The 20,925-nt window shown below is 46.2% G+C and overlaps 1 protein-coding gene across 1 annotated transcript in view; it reads left to right on the top strand.

The window, feature by feature from the left end:
* The first annotated feature begins 5,969 nt into the window (after positions 1-5,969).
* Positions 5,970-20,925, top strand: part of LOC100553015 (uncharacterized) — a 55,069-nt gene continuing 40,113 nt past the window's right edge. The window contains exons 1-4 of the mRNA XM_003227749.4: positions 5,970-6,094; positions 11,156-11,428; positions 13,127-13,402; positions 18,373-18,503. Coding sequence (XP_003227797.2) covers positions 6,028-6,094; positions 11,156-11,428; positions 13,127-13,402; positions 18,373-18,503 — 747 coding nt within the window. The 5' untranslated portion in view covers positions 5,970-6,027. The remainder of the gene's footprint in view (positions 6,095-11,155; positions 11,429-13,126; positions 13,403-18,372; positions 18,504-20,925) is intronic.

Raw genomic sequence — 20,925 nt, 5'->3', positions numbered from 1 at the left:
GGGCGTGGCTTAGCCTTCAGCCAGCCAGGCAGCCAGCTGAGAGACTTCTTGGGCTTGCTTTTCCTTCCTTCCTTCTTTCCTTTCTTCCTTCTTTCCTTTCTTCCTTCCCTTGCTTCTTTCCTTACTTACTTCCTTCTTTACTTCCTTGCCTTCTTCCTTCCTTCTCTGCTTCCTTCCTTGCTTCCTTACTTCCTTTTTTGCTTCCTTCCTTTCTTCCTTCCTTACTTCCTTTTTGCTTCCTTCCTTCTTCCCTTCCTTGCTTCCTTCTTTGCTTTCTTGCTTTCTTCTTTGCTTGTTTCCTCCCTCCCTTCCTTCCTTCCTTCCTTCATTCATTCATTCTCTGCTTCCTTCCTTGCTTCCTTCTTTACTTCCTTCCTTCCTTCTTTCCTTACTTCCTTTTTTTGCTTCCTTGCTTCCTTCCTTCCTTCCTTCTCTGCTTCCTTCCATGCGTCCTTCTTTCCTTCCTTTCTTCATTCTTTCCTTCCTTGCTTCCTTCTTTGCTTCCTTCCTTCCTTCTTTCCTTAATTACTTCCTTTTTTTGCTTCCTTGCTTCCTCCCTTCCTTCCTTGCTTCCTTTTTTCCTTCCTTCCTTCCTTCCTTTTTTCCTTCTTTCCTTCCTTACTTCCTTTTTTGCTTCCTTGCTTCCTCCCTTTTTTCCTTCTTTCCTTCCTTACTTCCTTTTTTGCTTCCTTCCTTCCTTCTTTCCTTCCTTCCTTGCTTCCTCCCTTCCTTGCTTGCTTCCTTTTTTCCTTCCTTCCTTCCTTTTTTCCTTCTTTCCTTCCTTACTTCCTTTTTTGCTTCCTTGCTTCCTCCCTTTTTTCCTTCTTTCCTTCCTTACTTCCTTTTTTGCTTCCTTCCTTCCTTTTTTCCTTCTTTCCTTCCTTCCTTGCTTCCTCCCTTCCTTGCTTGCTTCCTTTTTTGCTTCCTTCCTTCCTTTTTTCCTTCTTTCCTTCCTTACTTCCTTTTTTGCTTCCTTGCTTCCTCCCTTTTTTCCTTCTTTCCTTCCTTACTTCCTTTTTTGCTTCCTTCCTTCCTTTTTCCTTCTTTCCTTCCTTACTTCCTTTTTTGCTTCCTTCCTTCCTTCCTTCTTTCCTTCCTTGCTTCCTCCCTTCCTTGCTTGCTTCCTTTTTTCCTTCCTTCCTTCCTTTTTTCCTTCTTTCCTTCCTTACTTCCTTTTTTGCTTCCTTGCTTCCTCCCTTCTTCCCTTCCTTCCTTCCTTCCTTCTTTCCTTCCTTCCTTTAGGGTGTTGGGTTACAACCAGTGCTGGAGGGGGTCACCCTCCCCCTGAAGGCACAGGTCCATTGCAGTCTTCCAGGGGGTCTTCCTGGACTCAGCACTAACCCTGGAGGCCCAGGTGTTGGCAGTGGGAGGGTGGGTGGGCCGTTCACACAGTTAAAACCCGTATGCCAGCTGCGCCCATGCCTTGAAAGGCCGGATCTGGCCATGTAGTACACCCCTTAGTCACATCCAGGCTAGATTACTGTAACGCACTCTACGTGGGGCTGCCCCAGAAGAGTGTTCAGAAACATCAGCTGGTTCAAAGGTCCACTGCTAGACTGCTCACGGGAGCCAGATATAGAGAAAGAACTACTCCACTCCTGAAGCAGCTACACTTGCTTCCGGTTTGTTTCCGGGCGCAGTTCAAGGTGCTGGCTTTCGCCCACAAAGTCCCTTTATGGTTCGGGCCCAGCCTACTTGAGGGACCGTATCTCCTTCTACCAACCCACTCGAGCCCTGAGATCCTCAGGAGAGGCCCTTCTCTCGGTCCCACCATCACCATCTCCTTTGATGGGAATGAGAGAGAGAAAGAGAGGGGGGGGCCTTTTCGGTGGTGACCCCACGGCTCTGGAACTCCCTCCCTAATGAGCTACGATTAGCCCCCTCCTTAATGGCCTTTCCTTTGCAAATTAAAACTTTTCTGTGGAGCCAGGCCTTCTCACACGAATGATCATAGGCACTGCCAGTCTGATTAATAATTTGATAATACCTGACTGTAATGAAGTATGACTTTTTGGTTTACAGATGTTATGTTTAATTGTGTGTTTGTGTTTTAAAAGAATAAGTATTACAGTTATTGCATCTCAGCACTCAGAGGCTGGTTGCCATGGAGAAGTAGGCGGAGCCAACTGCTGTTTTGTTGAAGAAGTGCAGTTTTTTTTTTAAAAAAGGGATTCAGTCTGTGCTCTGATGAGGCACAGGGAAGATTGATCCTAGGTTGAGGAGATCAAGGAGACTCAATTGTTCATTTTGAGTCGGTTTAAAATAAGTTTGGTGACTTATTTAATGTAGTCTGTGTCCTGGTAAAGAACAGAGAATCTGTGATCGTATATCACAGGGGTGACTACGGTTTAAAAGTAGCAGAGGAAGAAGTTCTAACTACTTAAAGTAAAAGAAGTGACATTTTAGGGAGTTTGACTCACCTCATTCTAGTATTGTAACTGTTAATAAAAGTGCCTCTAAGTAAGAAACAACATTTGTAACCACTAAGCTCTGTGCCTGAATAAACTTGTTATTGTTCCTCCAACATCTAAGCCTCTGTCGCATATATTATAAACCAAGTTGTGTTACCATCTAAAGTGAATAAGAAGAAGAAGGGGAAAAAAAGTAAAAGGTCTCCTCTCTGAGTCTTTGGTGGTTGCATCTTCACAAATTGGTGGCAGCGATGGGATAAAAAGATTCCCCCTCCCTGAAAGAACCTTAGTCGTTCATAGTCCTTTACACTGACAAATGACTTTAGTGGCCGGAACTTATGGATATCTGTAAATCATGCTTGCTGCAAGTTTTTAAAATTGTGTTATTTGATATATTAATTGGTGTTTTTTTTTATTAGGATGATGTTTTAATCTGATTTTGTACTGCGGTCGGATGTATTTGTATGAGTTTTATATGTTGTACGCCGCTTTGAATCCCACCCACGGGAGAAAAGCGGGATAGAAATAAGTAATAATAATAGTAATAATTTCAAGCAGAGATAAGTTCATTCTAGATTTGCTCCTTTTCCTCCACCAAAGACACTTCCCAGGGTTCCTTTCTCTCCCCCTTGGTGTGGAATTTGCATGACCCCGCCCACTGTCTCTCCCTTAACCCTTTCCTACACTTTCCTATGGCACGCAGCAAACAGAGCGGGATTGATCAGCAAGTGAACAACTAAGCGTACTGGTTTATTTATTTATTATTTATTTACAGTATTTATATTCCGCCCTTCTTTCTCACCCCGAAGGGGACTCAGGACGGATTACAATGAACACATATATGGCAAACATTCAATGCCAACAGACAAACAACATACATTAGACAGACTCAGAGGCATTTTTAACATTTTTCCAGCTTCACGATTCTGGCCACAGGGGGAGCTGTTGCTTCACCGTCCAGAAGTGGCTGTACTTCCTCATTCCTTTCCTCGTGTTTTGCTGGCAGTTTTATGGTGTTGTAAATTAGCCTCCCGCATAAAGCATCCCTAAATTTCCCTAATTGACAGGTGCAACTGTCTTTCGGGGCTGCATAGGTCAACAGCAAGCCGGGCTATTTAATGGTCGGAGGCTTAACCCGACCCGGGCTTCGAACTCATGACCTCTCGGTCAGTAGTGATTTATAGCAGCTGGTTACTAGCCAGCTGCTCCACAGCCCGGCCCCTTTGGTTTGGGGGACTGACTCCACAGGATGGAAGTTGTAGTTCACTCTGCATCAAGATACATCACTGTGACCCCCACCGACAGTGGGCCTGGACCACATTTGGCACACAGAACCCCCATGTGCAATGAAAAACACTAGAGAGGTTTAGAGGGATTTGCCCTTGACATTTGGGAGTTGTAGGTACTGGGATTTACAGTTCACCTGCAATCAAATAGAACTCTGAACCCCAGCAAAGATGGACCTGGACCTAACTTGGCACACAGAACCCCCATGACAGACTGAACCCACTGGAGGGCTCGGGGGGGAGGGGGGGGAAGTGACTTTCATTTCTGGGAGTTGTAGTTCATCTACATCCAGAGACACCAGGGCCCTCACCGACAATAGAACAGGACCCAACCTGGCACCAGAACCCCCATGACCAACTGAACCTACTGGAGGGGTTTGAAGGGATTGACCCACCATGATGGGAGCTGTAGTTCACCCTACAGCCAGAGAGCACACTGAACCTCACCCATGATGCATCTAGAGAGCAAACTTGACCAACATGACAAACTTTAACCACTGATGGAGTTTCAGGGGGTTAACCTTATTGCGCCAAAATGCTAATGTGCATGTGTGTGTGTGTAAAGAAATCCTTGCAAAGGTGGTTTGCAAAGGGAACGCTGCAAAAGAGCTCAGCTTTGCAGAGGCAAGGCCATGCCTAAAACAATGTATCTGTTTGATGGCAGGTGGCTGAGTTTGTCAGTTGGGAATTTGGGCTTCAAGAGAGAGCACAGAAAAAGACAGGGCTCTCTAGCTACGGTCAAGTAGTAGTTTCGAATATGCTATGCTGTATATATTGATGCTGATTGATTGGTTATTGATCTTATGCAACTACATGGACATTGTACGATTGCAGAACTGTTTTATATTTCAACTCAACAAGCAAGAGTAAAGTTTCCTTTGTTCTTTTAAATTCCTCTGCCTGGTCTGAGTCTTTTGCACATGGTGTTACCTGGACGCTACTGGTTCCGCTATACTCTCACCTGGTAACAAACCTGGCATGATGTGAGCTGTAGTTCACTCCCAACCTTATGTATTTTGGAGCATTAACATTGACTTTCTCAAATAACCCAGGCAATGCTGGGGACCCAACTAATATATATATGTGTGTGTGTGTGTGTGTGTGTGTGTGTGTGTGTGTATGTGTAATATATACTAGCTGTTCCTGGCCACGTGTTGCTGTGGCTTATGGGAATCCTTTGTTGGCCAGGTGGAGTAGCAGTGAATAGCCTTGCAGCCTCAAAGCCTGGCCATTTTCTTCTTATGGGAATCCTTGTTTGGTGAGCTGGAATACAATGGAATAGGGATGCTGCTTGGAAGGCTGGGTGCTTGCGTTCTAGGGGAGCGGTTTTTGGGGCTGCTAGAATTGCAATGAATAGCCTCACTGCTTCAAGGCCTGGCTGCTTGCTACCTAGGGGACCATTTAGTTGGCCAGCTTCAATAATACAGAGCAGTATCGGTGCTTCAAAGCCTGGCTGCCTTCTACCAATCCTTTGTTGGTCTGGTTAAATTGCACTGAATAGCCTTGCAGCTTCAGTGCCTGGTTGTGTTTTACCTAGGCCAATCCGTTGTATTTTTTTTGGGGGGGGGGGGGACTGAGTGAAGGACATCCCTTGGATGTGTTGGTGTATTGTGGCCAAATTTGGTGTGATTTGGTTCAGTGGTTTTGTTGTTTACTCAGTCCTACAAACTTACATTACTTATATATATATATTTGTGTCAGGCGAGACTTGAGATGCTGCAAATTGCTTCTGGTGTGTGAGAATTGGCCGTCTGCAAAGGGGTGTGTGTGTGTATATTTGTGCCCGAATGTTTGATGTTTTACTATCCTGTGGAGGCTTCTCTCATGTCCCCGCATGGGGAGCTAGAGCTGACAGACGGGAGCTCACCCCACTCCCCGGATTCAAACCGCCAACCTTTCAGTGAGCGCAAGGGTTTAACCCATTGCACCACCGGGGGTTCCAGCACATATTTAAAGACAAGACCAAAGCACATTAAAATCATAAGTTTAGGAATCTGATTGCAACTCTCTATTGTCCTGGGTGGGAGGGGAATGTTCTTCCAATTCTTGTAGGAAAAAAAAATATTTTTTTCATGCATCACTTGCATTGCAAAAGAAAGTAAGTCACACGCGAGGAGTTAAAACAATTCACAGGAAGGAACAAACAGATGTGGAAAATACAGAATTGAGCAACCGCCTCCTGACTTCTGAGAAATCCCCGGACCAAGTCTGCCTGGCAACTGACGTCACCGCGTCCAATGGCTCTAATCCTATTGGCTCAAAAGGGTCCTCCCCAGCCAATCAGCGCCCTTCCGCGTTTTCTGTCTTGACTGGGCTGCCTGAGCCTCTGGATGAGTCCTGTTTCTGGGCTGTTTCCGCTCCTTTTGGGAGCCATAGTCTCCCCCTTCGGATGCTCCGGTGAGTTTTAATCCGGATTGGGATGGGCCAGGTTTACAGAAAAGTGGGAAGGCTTGGAAAAGTTGCTTTTAGTGGGGTCAAAATCCAGCAGACTTGGAGCAAGCTGCATGCAATGTTGTCTATGGAAGAATGCAGGGAGTTCAGGGTGGCATCTACTCTGCTGAATGATAATGTTTTGAAACTGTTTTAAGCACACAGCAAAATAGGGTTAAAAGTTGGGTTGTTGTGAGTTTTCCAGGCAGTATGGCCATGCTCTAGAAACATTCTCTCCTAACGTTTCGCCCACATCTGTGGCAGGCATCCTCAGAGGTTGTGAGGTCTGTTGGAAACCAGACAAGTGGGGTTTATATATCTTTCCAGGGTGGGAGAAAGAACTTTTGTCTGTTTGAGGCAGGTGTGGATGTTGCAATGAATCACCTTGATTAGCATTGAATAGCCTTGCAGCTTCAAAGCCTGGCTGCTTCCTGCCTGGGGAATCCTTTGTTGGGAGGTGTCAGCTGGTCCTGATTGCTTTCTGTCTGGAATTCCCCTGTTTTCTGAGTGATGTTCCGTATTTACTGTTATGATTTTGGAGTTTTTAAATGCTGGTAGCCAGATTTTGTCCTATGAAGAGAATTTTGGGGCTGAGGAGCAGCCCACCTCATATCCCCACAAAGGTTGTGGGCTGGGATAAGGCTCATCATTAAGGGGCACATTGCTGGGGAGGTTGTGGGTGGGATTTTCTGATGGAAGTCCAGTTTTTACAAACAGGCTTGGCTACGTATTATGAACCTACTACTGAGCAACCTACCCAGTAGATCAGCCCAATTCCATGTGAGGGTCACAATTTCCCCTATGTGACCGTGGCTGTTGCCAAGTTTCTCTCTGAGGTCCTGTATTAGACCCACGTTGAAACTTGCCTTATATATATATATATATATATATATATATATATATTTCTATATTTATACCCCGCTCTTCTCAACCCCGAAGGGGACTCAGAGCGGCTTACAGATTATGGCAAAATTCAATGCCGCATTATACAACAAATAATAAATATAACATATCAAATTATAAAACAATTAAAACATATACATGCAATAAAACATTAAAACATAGTTTTAAAGGAGCAGATGTTCCATCAGGCAATGAGACAAAACTGGTGTCGCAGTGCCAGCATTCACTCGAGAGGGCCCAGGTGAGTCAAGGACCATGGCCGGAAGAAAAAATGCCAGTATCTCTGTGCTGACCCCAGGATGCTGAAACGGAGGTGGGTCAAGATGGAGTCTGGCAGCACCAAGCGGCCAGAGTCCCCAGGAGCTGAGCCAGGGGCAGCAAGGGAAACAAACACTGCCCCTTCCCTCCAAGCCCCTGGTGATGGTACCTTCACTTCTTGCTTTGCCTGAGGCCCTGCAGGCGATGTCCTTTTTATGCTCCAGCCTCTGAGCAGCAGGTGTTGCTTCCTGGCTTTGCAGAGTCAGGGACACAGTTCTGCCAGGAGTGAGTCCCCAGGAGCTGAGCCAGGGGCAGCAAGGGAAACAAACACTGCCCCTTCCCTCCAAGCCCCTGGTGATGGTACCTTCACTTCTTGCTTTGCCTGAGGCCCTGCAGGCGATGTCCTTTTTATGCTCCAGCCTCTGAGCAGCAGGTGTTGCTTCCTGGCTTTGCAGAGTCAGGGACTCAGTTCTGCCAGGAGTGAGTCCCCAGGAGCTGAGCCAGGGGCAGCAAGGGAAACAAACACTGCCCCTTCCCTCCAAGCCCCTGGTGATGGTACCTTCACTTCTTGCTTTGCCTGAGGCCCTGCAGGTGACATCCTTTTTATGCTCCAGCCTCTGAGCAGCAGGTGTTGCTTCCTGGCTTTGCAGAGTCAGGGACACAGTTCTGCCAGGAGTGAGTCCCCAGGAGCTGAGCCAGGGGCAGCAAGGGAAACAAACACTGCCCCTTCCCTCCAAGCCCCTGGTGATGGTACCTTCACTTCTTGCTTTGCCTGAGGCCCTGCAGGCGATGTCCTTTTTATGCTCCAGCCTCTGAGCAGCAGGTGTTGCTTCCTGGCTTTGCAGAGTCAGGGACTCAGTTCTGCCAGGAGTGAGTCCCCAGGAGCTGAGCCAGGGGCAGCAAGGGAAACAAACACTGCCCCTTCCCTCCAAGCCCCTGGTGATGGTACCTTCACTTCTTGCTTTGCCTGAGGCCCTGCAGGTGACATCCTTTTTATGCTCCAGCCTCTGAGCAGCAGGTGTTGCTTCCTGGCTTTGCAGAGTCAGGGACACAGTTCTGCCAGGAGTGAGTCCCCAGGAGCTGAGCCAGGGGCAGCAAGGGAAACAAACACTGCCCCTTCCCTCCAAGCCCCTGGTGATGGTACCTTCACTTCTTGCTTTGCCTGAGGCCCTGCAGGCGATGTCCTTTTTATGCTCCAGCCTCTGAGCAGCAGGTGTTGCTTCCTGGCTTTGCAGAGTCAGGGACTCAGTTCTGCCAGGAGTGAGTCCCCAGGAGCTGAGCCAGGGGCAGCAAGGGAAACAAACACTGCCCCTTCCCTCCAAGCCCCTGGTGATGGTACCTTCACTTCTTGCTTTGCCTGAGGCCCTGCAGGTGACATCCTTTTTATGCTCCAGCCTCTGAGCAGCAGGTGTTGCTTCCTGGCTTTGCAGAGTCAGGGACACAGTTCTGCCAGGAGTGAGTCCCCAGGAGCTGAGCCAGGGGCAGCAAGGGAAACAAACACTGCCCCTTCCCTCCAAGCCCCTGGTGATGGTACCTTCACTTCTTGCTTTGCCTGAGGCCCTGCAGGCGATGTCCTTTTTATGCTCCAGCCTCTGAGCAGCAGGTGTTGCTTCCTGGCTTTGCAGAGTCAGGGACTCAGTTCTGCCAGGAGTGAGTCCTCAGGAGCTGAGCCAGGGGCAGCAAGGGAAACAAACACTGCCCCTTCCCTCCAAGCCCCTGGTGATGGTACCTTCACTTCTTGCTTTGCCTGAGGCCCTGCAGGCGATGTCCTTTTTATGCTCCAGCCTCTGAGCAGCAGGTGTTGCTTCCTGGCTTTGCAGAGTCAGGGACACAGTTCTGCCAGGAGTGAGTCCCCAGGAGCTGAGCCAGGGGCAGCAAGGGAAACAAACACTGCCCCTTCCCTCCAAGCCCCTGGTGATGGTACCTTCACTTCTTGCTTTGCCTGAGGCCCTGCAGGCGATGTCCTTTTTATGCTCCAGCCTCTGAGCAGCAGGTGTTGCTTCCTGGCTTTGCAGAGTCAGGGACACAGTTCTGCCAGGAGTGAGTCCCCAGGAGCTGAGCCAGGGGCAGCAAGGGAAACAAACACTGCCCCTTCCCTCCAAGCCCCTGGTGATGGTACCTTCACTTCTTGCTTTGCCTGAGGCCCTGCAGGTGACATCCTTTTTATGCTCCAGCCTCTGAGCAGCAGGTGTTGCTTCCTGGCTTTGCAGAGTCAGGGACACAGTTCTGCCAGGAGTGAGTCCCCAGGAGCTGAGCCAGGGGCAGCAAGGGAAACAAACACTGCCCCTTCCCTCCAAGCCCCTGGTGATGGTACCTTCACTTCTTGCTTTGCCTGAGGCCCTGCAGGCGATGTCCTTTTTATGCTCCAGCCTCTGAGCAGCAGGTGTTGCTTCCTGGCTTTGCAGAGTCAGGGACTCAGTTCTGCCAGGAGTGAGTCCTCAGGAGCTGAGCCAGGGGCAGCAAGGGAAACAAACACTGCCCCTTCCCTCCAAGCCCCTGGTGATGGTACCTTCACTTCTGCCTTGTACAGGGGTTGAATGAAAAGTAATGCCCCCACCTTCGTAACTCCTCAGCAGATGGCAGTCCTGGTTTGCGGCAGGTACTGGCTTGTTCAGGAGACTCTCCTCTACAGTTCAGTTTGACAGGAAGCCTTAGCATTGAATGGTTGGGTTGCTAAAATGTGAAGTATGGAACCCTGCGCAGACGGTTCCATTTGGCGGGAAGCCTTAGCATTGAACGGTTGTGTTGTTAAATTGCGAAGTATGGAACCCTGCGCAGACAGTCAGTCCATGCGACTTAAGCAACGTGCAGTCATTGAATTCTTGACAGCAGAAGGTGTCACCCCACAGGAGATCCATCAGAGAACGCAAGCTGTTTGTGGTGATTGTGTCGATGTGAGTCCTGTGCGTCGTTGGGCGAGTAAGTTTAAAGATGTTGAGGTGGGAACATCTGACTTGCATGACGAACAAAGAGTTGGACGTCCTGTGACAGCAACCACCAAGTTTCACAGGCAAAAGGTTGACAGATTGATTCAGGACGATCGTGTATCACTCAGAGAGAAATTTCAAGTCTAATCGGCATTTCACAAGAACGTGTGGGTCACATAATTGCTTTGCTTGTCTATCGGGAGATCTGTGCACGATGGGTCCTGTGAGATGCTGGTTGCGGAAACAGAGTGTCGACTTCTTCTGTGACGGCTTCAGAAAGCTTGTTCATCATTGGCAGAAATGTATCCAATTGTCTGGTGATGATGTGGAAAAGTGAATAGTGGTAGTTAAAGAGCACACTCTAAGGATTATTTCTGCTTTTGATTTATTAAAATATTCCCATCCAAATCCAAGTAATGAAGGTGGAGGCATTACTTTTCATGCAACCCTTGTATTTGCAGTGTTTTTACCCTTATACATTTAGCATTGCACTCATCCTGTTGTTAAGTGATGTTTTCAGTTTTCGAATCTGCTGTGCACTTTCCTTGCTGAGCAAATGGGGTATTTGGACCATAATAAAGATTGATTGATTGAGGAGTCCATTGAGAAGGCTCCATCTCTTTCTTCCCCCTGCATATCCCTTTAAAGGTGACGGGGCTGGGATAAGGCTGTGCCCTGATCGTCTTGGGCCTGGGAAGCTCATAGAGGTGGTCATTCAGAACTAAGCTGTAGTGGGCTTCATAGACTCGGGGCAGTCACTGAGAAAGCCCCGTCTCTTTCATCCCTGCAAACTCTGCCTATCAAGAGCTAAGAGACTGACCTTTCCTAAGGAACGTAGCATTCGGGCCATTAGATTGCCCATGAACACCCAGTCTGATTACGGTTGTGATTCTTGCGTTGTTCCTGCTAAGCCTGCCCTCTTCTTTTTCTCCCGCTCCAGCTCATTCTGGTCGGAGCCATCGTTTGCACTATTTCTTCACGGGGGTCTCTGAGCCCGGCGGGGGGCTGCCCCACTTCAGCATCGTAGGCTACCTGGATGACGAGCAGTTCGTCCGCTATGACAGCGAAACGCGGAGGGATCTGCCGCGGTCCTCCTGGATCCGGAAAATGGAGGAGCACGATGCCCAATACTGGGACTGGCAGACACAACTCTCCCGGAGCTGGGAGCTCTACTTCCGAGTCAGTCTCTGGACCCGCTTCAACCACAGTCGCGGTGAGTGGAAGCATGGGTAGCGGGGTCTGCAAATCACCTCGCCCTGCATCAAGGGCCTGGGGAGAGTTACTTTTGGCGTTCTATCTAAATATTGTAAAGAACTTCATGATGGTAAGAACTGTTTGGACAGTAGAATGCATTGCTTCCAATGTGGGTGGTTGTCAGGGTTTGTGCTGAAGATGAAGGCATCTGAGTCAACAGAAGAATTGCAGCAATAGCTTGACCCTGAAGAAATTTTCTCTGCAGGATTGATTCGGGAGCTTCAGGGTAGTAAAGAGGAAGGGTTACAGCAGGATCAGGAGATTATTGCGCCAAAATGCTAATGTGTATATGTGTGTGTGTGTAAAGAAATCCTTGCAAAGTTGGTTTGCAAAGGGAACTCTGCAAAAGAGCTCAGCTTTGCAGAGGCAAAGCCACGCCTAAAACAATGTATCTGTTTGATGGCAGGTGGCTGAGAATGTCTTGAGCTTCAAGAGAGAGCACAGGAAAGTCAGTCTCTCTCTATCTACGGTCAAGTAGCTATTTTGAATATGCTATGCTGTATATATATTGATGCTGATTGATTAGTTATTGATATTATGCAACTACATGGACATTGTATGATTGCAGAACTGTTTATTTAATTTCAACTCAACAAGCAAGAGTAAAGTTCCTTTGTTCTTTTAAGTTCCTCTGCCTGGTCTAAGTCTTTTGCACATGGTGTTAACTGGACGCTACTGCTTCTGCTATACGCTCACCTGGTAACAGAGATCCCAGAGAAAGAGCACGAGTTAAGCATCCCAGCTCGGCTACAGTTAGGGACCAATGTCATTCAGCTGATGAGGGCTAATTAGTTGGCCCAAAGGAGGTCCAACGGGTGAGACCATTCAGGAAAGTGGCATAAAAGAGCTGGGAGCTGAACTAGCAATTTGCTGGGGGCAACGTTTCTGGAACTGCACGCTCTTAACTGCTGTTTGCGAACTCTTGTTTTTGGATCTTGATGAATTGACAATTCAAGCCCTCCCAGCAGAGAGCCATCCAGCCTCTGCTTAGAAACCTTCAGAGAAGGAGACCTTTTAGATTCTAAGAATCTCCTGCTGCAACATTGTGACAATTCTCAGTAGTTACAATCACCAATTTTAACAAGCTTGCTTCATGTTTCCCATGATGGCCACATTCTCTAGCATTTGAAAAAAAAAATGATATGCTAGCTTTAAATATCTAAAAGGATTTATTTTATTTATAGTATTTATATTTCGCCCTTCTTACCCCAAAGGGGACTCAGAGCGGATCACAATGCACATATACCTGGCAAACATTCAGTGCCATTAGACATACAACATATATAGTCAGAGACAATTTAACATTTTCCAGCTTCCGGCTTCATGACGGTATGCTCGATTCTGGCCACAGGGGGAGCTGCCGCTTTACCGTCCACTTGTGACCCCGAGTCCTTGATGAAGTACTTCCTCATTGTTCCGCACACTGCTGGAAGGTTTTTTTTATGGTGTCGTAAATTAGTTAAATGAGAAGTTCTCCTGAATGTTCAGATAAAGGCTTTATGTGAATATTCAGGAGAACTTCCTTTGAGAACTCGTTGATCTTTGGATGGAGCTTTGATGGCTATCTCTTGGGGAAGGCATGTGGAAGTGGACTGGACTGGATGACTTCTGCAGCCCCTTCCTTCTATTCATCACAATGGTTTTGTCGTTCCTCCAGGGCATCACACCTGGCAGTGGATGCACGGCTGCGAAGTGAGTGCGGACGGCCGCAAAGGGGGCCTCTCCCAGTTCGGCTACGACGGGAGGGACTTCCTCAGCCTGGACAAGGAGACCCTCACCTGGACGGCCTCCAACCCCAAGGCCCAGGTGACCAAGCGGAAGTGGGAGGCGGACCGCGTTTGGACCCAGGGGCGCAAGACCTTCCTGGAGGAGGACTGCATCGACTGGCTGCACAAGTACCTCAATTACGGGAAGGAGACGCTGCTCCGGAAAGGTGAGGAGCTGAGAAAAGACAGCAGCTCAGACAAGCCGGAACAACGGCAATTCCCAAGTTACGAAAAAGAGCAGTTTTGTAGGTTTGCTCCTAAGTTCTATTTGTATGTAAGGTTAAGACTCTTATGGGGTTTCTTTTGCTGTCTGTGAGATTCCACCTTACTTTCAGTCCTTCAGTAATTGGATTTTGGAGCAAGGATTGGAGTTACAGCTTCAAAGGAGACCCATTTTCCCTGTGATAACAACAGGGCCAGCCCTAGGCAATTTTCAAGTGTAAGCAATGTTAATGTGGGATTTGTGTATTGGTAGTGTTTAAATGAAATGTGTGTCTTGTCAGTATTGCATACTGATTGCATCATCCAGAGTGTACTATAGTCTGGAAAGACTTAATTACTGAGAAGCTGTGTTGACCTTGATGTGTGGCTGGAACTGGGGAGTGTCCAGACACAAGTGTGTATGCATTACTGATCACATCTGTTCCGTTTCTGCTGTCTGCTGAGAAGTCAAGTCCTGTGTCCATTGTCTGCAAGCTTGTTTGTCTTGTACAGTAAAACTTTGTATATAGTTTTACCAAAGTCTCTGGGTGTCTCTTCGTTCTCCATTCCTCTGACTCCATCCAACTGCTGCTGCGCGGCGTAAATTACTCTGATAAGCAAACCGTATTTTGGCACCCCCCCCCCCCCCCCCCAAATGCAGTGATAATGGAAGAAGAGAGCCATAGAGATTTCTCCAAAGTGCCGGGCCTTTACTGGAAGGAAGAGTTTCCTCCCTCCGGCAAAGGCCCGGTCTAGGGAAACCCGGGGTGCGTTGCTGTTTCCTAGAACTTTTGTTTACCTGCCCCTCTCTCTCTCTTTGGGGACTGAACCGGGCGCCTCAATAGCGCCCCCAGGGGATTGGCGCCTTCCACATATGTGTACTTTGCTTACCGGTTCAGCCGCCCCTGGATAACAACCATTTCAGGAGTGAATTTCCCTTCTTAGAGGTAGATTTCTCTCTCTTCCTGTTTCCTCCCCCTATTCTTAACTATGAGTCTTTTGTAACTTGGGGACTGCCTATAGCAGGGGTCCCCAAACTTTTTAAGCAAAGGGCCGGTCCACAATCCTTCAGACTGTTGAGGGGCCGAATTATCATTTAAAAAAAATACAAACAAATTCCTATGCATACTGCACATGTCTTATTTGTAGTGCAACAACAACAACAACAACGAAATAATACAATATTTAAAAATGAAAACAATTTAAACCAACATAAACCTATTAGGATTTCAATGGAAAGTGTGGGCCTGCTACTGGCCAATGAGATAGTCAAGTTAATTAGGATTGTTGTTGTTGTTGTTGTTGTGTGCCTTCAAGTCATGGCAGACTTTGGCCAAGCCTAAGTCAAAAATTAATTATTTATTTACTGCATTTATTTACTACATTTATATCCCACCCTTCTCACCCCGAAGGGGACTCAGAGCAGCTGTATGTACATACAATATATTATATTATTAGCATAACACAATATTAGCATTATACATTACTATATTGAACTATACCACTATACTATTATATAATATGTAATATATAATTAATATTATTATATGGCATTACTATTAGTATTATATTGTATAACATAAGATTATTATCAATATTATATGTATATACAATATATTACATTATTAAAATTGATATAAAATATTATATTATAAAACTGAGGGCGGGGGCCAGGTAAATGACCTTGGAGGGCCGCATCTGGCCCCCGGGCCTTAGTTTGGGGACCTCTGGCCTATAGCATCTTTGTGTGTGTGTGTGATCTCTAAATCTAAGGACCAGAGCTTTGAAAGGACAGAATTGCCACTAAAGGAACTACTGTGCATCTATTTATTTATTTATTTATTTACAGTATTTATATTCCGCACTTCTTACCCCAAAGGGGACTCAGAGCAGATCACATTATACACACACAGGGCAAACATTCAATGCTCATAAACACATCAAACCGAGACAGAGACAGACAGACGCAGAGGCAATTTAACCTTCTCCTGAGGGGATGTTCGATTCTGGCCACAGGGGGGAGCAGCTGCTTCATCATCCACTTCCTCATTCCAACGTTGTAAATTAGTTAAATTCGCCTCCCCACTTTATAAGTGGTACCTTATTTCCTACTTGATAGATGCAACTATCTTTCGGGTTGCTAGGTCAGGCCTCGAACTCATGACCTCATGGTCAGAGTGATTTATTGCAGCAGCTGCTTACCAGTCTGCGCCACAGCCCGGCCCCAATTCTACATTACAGAATTAATGCAATCTTACACCACTTTAACCGCCATGGATCAGTGCTGTTGAATCCTGGGAACTGCCCTTTGGTGAGTCTCCAGCATTCTTTGGCAGAGAAGGATAACCACAATTCCCGTGATTCCACAGCATTGAGCCATGGTGACTAAAGTGGTGTCCAACTGCATTGATTCTGCAGTGTAGATGCACCCAAAGTGGAAAGTCACAACAGGGTAGTAAACCTGTAACTCTAAACCTAATGCAATGTCTTCTATTAGGATTCTTTTTTTTGTGTCAGGAGCGAATTGAGAAACTGCAAGTCACTTCTGGTGTGAAAGAATTGGCTGTCTACAAGGGATGCCTGGATGTTTGATGTTTTACCATTTTGTGGGAGGCTTCTCCCATGTCCCCGCAAGGGGAGCTGGAGCTGACAAAGGGAGCTCACCCACTCTCCCTGGATTCGACCTGTCGACCTGTTGGTCAGCAGTCCTGCGGGCACAAGGATTTAACTCATTGCTCCACTTCAATTGTGATTAAACAGCCTTATTTTTGTAGTGAGTGATATTAGGGGTACAGAATTACTTAAGACAGGGATTCATTTGGATGGATTTTTTTTCAGACTTTCTGTCATCTTTTTTTAATCACTACATTCTGGCTTTTAGTCGGAACTTTAAGGGAGGTGTTTTGTATTTGATTGTTGCCTCTGTGTGCTCACTTTCTCCCAGAGTGGAACCCAAGGTAGCTTTCTAAATAATTAAAAAAAATAAAAATCTGAAAACATAAATAAATTTTTATATATATATATATATATATATATATATATATATATATATATATATATAGGTAAAGCTTTTCCCCTGATGTTAAGTCCAGTCGTGACCGACTCTGGGGGTTGGTGCTCATGTCCATTTCTAAGCCGAAGAGCCGGTGTTGTCTGTAGACACCTCCAAGGTCATGTGGCCGGCATGACTGCATGGAGCACCGTTACCTTCCCGCCGGAGCAGTACCTATTTATCTACTCACATTGGCATGTTTTCGAACTACTATGTTGGCAGGAGCTGGGGCTATTCATTCTGCTCCCAGGATTTGAACCTGGGACCTTTCGGTCTGCAAGTTCAGCAGTTCAGCGCTTTAACACACTGCGCCACCACCAGGGACATATATATATATATATATATATATATATATATATATATATCTCCAAAATAAGAAAAAAATAAAATAATCCCATTAAAAAGCTCTCCTTTTTACATGTTAAATGTTATGGTTGAGCCTTCGGGCTCCGGTAATGAAAGAAGGGGTCGTAAGACTCCTCGAGAGTCAGACACTCTCGAGGAGCGTGAAAGGAAACGGCTCCGGGATTTGTTTGCAGAGCCGACAGATGAGGACTCATTTGAGGGTTTTTCTCAGGGTTTGGAGGAAGAGATGGCCAGCTCGGAGGAGGACGACATGGAATGGACTCGTGTGAGGGAGGATTTGGGTGTTGGGGAAACAGGCAATGAAAGCATGGGAGGTGATTGGCGGGTTGCAGGATCAGACCCATGGACTGGCTGGAGGGATGGAGCGGGATCCACAGCTGGGGATGCTGTGGGGCGTAGTCAAAGGTGCTTAAGCTCGGATGAGGATGATGATGTTGGGGCGTCTGGAATTGGGATGGCAGCTGACAGCGATGATGAGCTTGAACTGTGATAAAATGGGGTTTGGGACCAATGTCTAATTGCGTTGGGCAAGGTAATCTGGACGGACGCTTGGGCTCTTGCTGGGGAATTTCCTGAAGATGGGTGTGTTTCATTACTGGATACCTTGGACCTCTGTCGTCTTTTTGACGGGCAATATCTACTTTCACTGGATTGACGCTGGACTGACTGACTACGATTCCGGATTAACCCTTCTGCTGGCTATCGGTGTGACCTTTGGATTCCTTGACGACTACGCTTGGCTTTTGATCTTCTGGACCGGATTGGGACCCTGCTGACTGCCGTTACCCTAAACCTGAATCTTGACTACAACCACGCTCTCGTTCGCTGCAGGAAGGAGTAAACAAGCCCGGTTTACTCCCCTGCTGTTCCTGAGTAGCAGAGAGGAATCTGCCGCCAGTCTTTTGTTTACATTCCAACTCCTGTTGATTCTCTTTTGTTTGCATTGTTTGCCAAGCTGAAGTAAGCTCTTTGATTTAATCCGGATTATACTCCTGTTTAACCCGGTTTTTCCCTTTGAACTGTTTAAGCTCAAATTGAGCTGCTTTTTGGTTATTTAGCACACTGAAGTCAAGTGTTTGCCCTGTTCTTTGTTCCTTACGGGCATTTTTAGTTCTGTAACCTCAATAAACTGAGTTTTGTTTTACTTGCTGGCGTTCTGTCTATGACATTAAAAGCTTGCCTGAATAGGAATGACTTCCCTGCCTAGACATATTGTAAGTCGCTGCTGGTATGAACCTGACATTGTAGAAATAGTTATAAAAAAGAAGGGCAGCATATACTACTTAGTATGGCCCAAGATCTGGAAGCCATGAATCCCTCTGAGGACCAGATGAAGGAACTGAAGGTGTTTATCTTGGCGAAGAGAAGGGCACATGAGAGCCACATTGAAATATCTCTTCTTTTGGAGTTTTAGAAACAGATCCATTTGTTGGGAGGTGATCCATCTGCTTGGCAGGAGGGGGCTGGACTGGATGGCCCTGGGGGACCCCTTCCAACTCTGCAGTTCTCTTTTCCCAGAGTCTCCGGTGGTGAAGGTGACGCGAAAGGCCGGCTACGGAGACCTGGAGACCCTTCTGTGTCGGGCCCACGGCTTCTACCCCAAGGAGATCGATATCACCTGGAGGATGGAGGGGAACGTCATGGAACAGGTGCTGGCCTTTTCCTCCTTGTTCTAGGTCAGGGGTCCCCAAACTAAGGCCCGGGGGCCGGATGCGGCCCTCCGAGGACATTTACCCGGCCCCCGCCCTCAGTTTTATAATATAATATATTGTATATACATATAATATTGATAATAATACTATAATGTAATACAATACAACACTAATAATAATACCACATAATAATATTAATTATATATTCTATATTACATATAACATTACTAATAATATTACAGTATAGTGGTATAGTTCAATATAGTAATATATACTGCTAATATTGTGCTATGCTAATAATATAATATATTGCATGCACATATAATTTGTAAGCCACTCTGAGTCCCCTTTGGGGTGAGAAGGGTGTGATACAAATGTAGTAAATAAATGCAGTAAATAAATAAATAATAAATAAATACATTTTAGACTTAGGCTCGCCCAAAGTCTGAAGTGACTTGAAGGCACACAACAACAACAACAACAACAACAACAACAACAACAACCCTAATTAACTTGACTATCTCATTGGCCAGAAGCAGGAGCACACTTCCCATTGAAATCCTGATAAATGTATGTTGGTTAAAATTATTTTTATTTTTAAATATTGTATTGTTCTTTCATTGTTGTTGTTGTTTTTGTTTTTGCACTACAAATAAAACATGTGCAGTGTGCAGCGGAATTTGTTTGTATTTTTTTTCAAATGATAATCCGACCCCTCAACAGTCTGAAGGATTGTGGACCGGCCCTCAGATTAAAAAGTTTGGGGACCCCTGTGCTAGGTCTTTGTGATATATGTGTTTTATGTTAATATGGGATTTGTTTATTGATAGTGTTTAAATGCAATTTGTGCCATGCTTGTATTGCAACTAATTGCATCATCCAGAATGTACCATAGTGTGGAAAGAGTTAATTGCCAGGAAGCTATGATGACCTTGATGTGCGGCTGGAACCAGGGAGTATCCAGACACAAGTGTTTGTGCATTACGATTGCATCAGTTCAGTTGAGTTCTGTCTGCCTAGAGTTCGAGTCAAGTTCTGTTGGAGAACAGAGCAGTCTTGTGTTCGTCTGTCGTCTGCAAGTCTGTGTTGATTACTTCTGCATACAGTAAAACTTTGTAAATAGTTTTACCAATGTCTCAGAGTGTCTCTTCGTTCTGCGTTCCACTGCTTCCATCCAACTACTGCTGCGCTGCAAATACTCTGACATTTTAATGGTCTTATGTTTTATCTGTATACTACCCAGCATTGTCTAGTTATCATTGGGACCGCCCGCCGTCAGCCTACTTTCTCCCTTCTCCAGCCTCTTTCACACTATATTCATGGGAACCTTCTGGCAATTCTCTTTGACCGTCATCTCTTTGTGGCTCATTCTGTCCGTCTGTTTCCCTCAAATACCATCTCTTCTCTTCTCTTCTCTTCTCTTCTCTTCCTTTCCTGTCCTGTCCTTTCCTCCCCTAACCCTCCCCCCCTCTTTCCCTTCCAACTCTTTCATTCCCTTCCCTTTTTTTCCCTTCCTTTCCTTTCCTTTCCCTCTCTTTTTCCCTTCCCTTCTTTTCCCTACCCTTCCCTTTCTTTTCCTTCCCTCTCTTTTCCTTCCTCTTCCCTTCTTTCTCTTCCCTTCTTTTCCATTCACTTCCCTTCCCTCTCTCTTTTCCTTCAGTCTATCTTTTCCTTCCCTTCTCTCTTTTCCTTCCCTTCCCTTCTTTTTGATTCCCTTCCCTTCCCTCTATCTTTTCCTTCCCTTTCTCTTTCTCTTTCCCTTCCCTTCCTTTCCCTTCTTTTCCCTTCCCTTCTTTTTGATTCCCTTCCCTTCCCTCTATCTTTTCCTTCCCTTTCTCTTTCTCTTTCCCTTCCCTTCCTTTCCCTTCTTTTCCCTTCCCTTCTTTTTGATTCCCTTCCCTTCCCTCTATCTTTTCCTTCCCTTTCTCTTTCTCTTTCCCTTCCCTTCCTTTCCCTTCTTTTCCCTTCCCTTCTTTTTGATTCCCTTCCCTTCCCTCTATCTTTTCCTTCCCTTTCTCTTTCTCTTTCCCTTCCCTTCCTTTCCCTTCTTTTCCCTTCCCTTCTTTTTGATTCCCTTCCCTTCCCTCTATCTTTTCCTTCCCTTTCTCTTTCTCTTTCCCTTCCCTTCCTTTCCCTTCTTTTCCCTTCCCTTTTCCTTCTCTTTCCTTTCCCTCTCTCTTTTCCTTCCCTTCTTTTTCTTTCTTCCCTCCCTCCCTTCATCACTTTGTCCTTCCCTTCCTTTCTCTTCCTTACCATCCCTTCCCACTCATATCTTTCACCCTTTCTTGTCCCTTCTCCATCTTCTCCTTTCTTTTCACACTTTTTCTTTTTCTTTCTTTCCTTCCTTCCCCCAAACATGTCGCCTTTCTTTCCCGGTGACACCACAGAGAACCACTTCACCTAACAACACCCTTTGTGG

The sequence above is a fragment of the Anolis carolinensis genome, chromosome 2, assembly GCF_035594765.1.
Source record: "Anolis carolinensis isolate JA03-04 chromosome 2, rAnoCar3.1.pri, whole genome shotgun sequence".
Taxonomy (NCBI): Eukaryota; Metazoa; Chordata; class Lepidosauria; order Squamata; family Dactyloidae; genus Anolis; species Anolis carolinensis.
The sequence above is the reverse complement of the archived record's forward strand: the minus strand, read 5'-3'. Positions and strand labels throughout refer to the sequence as shown.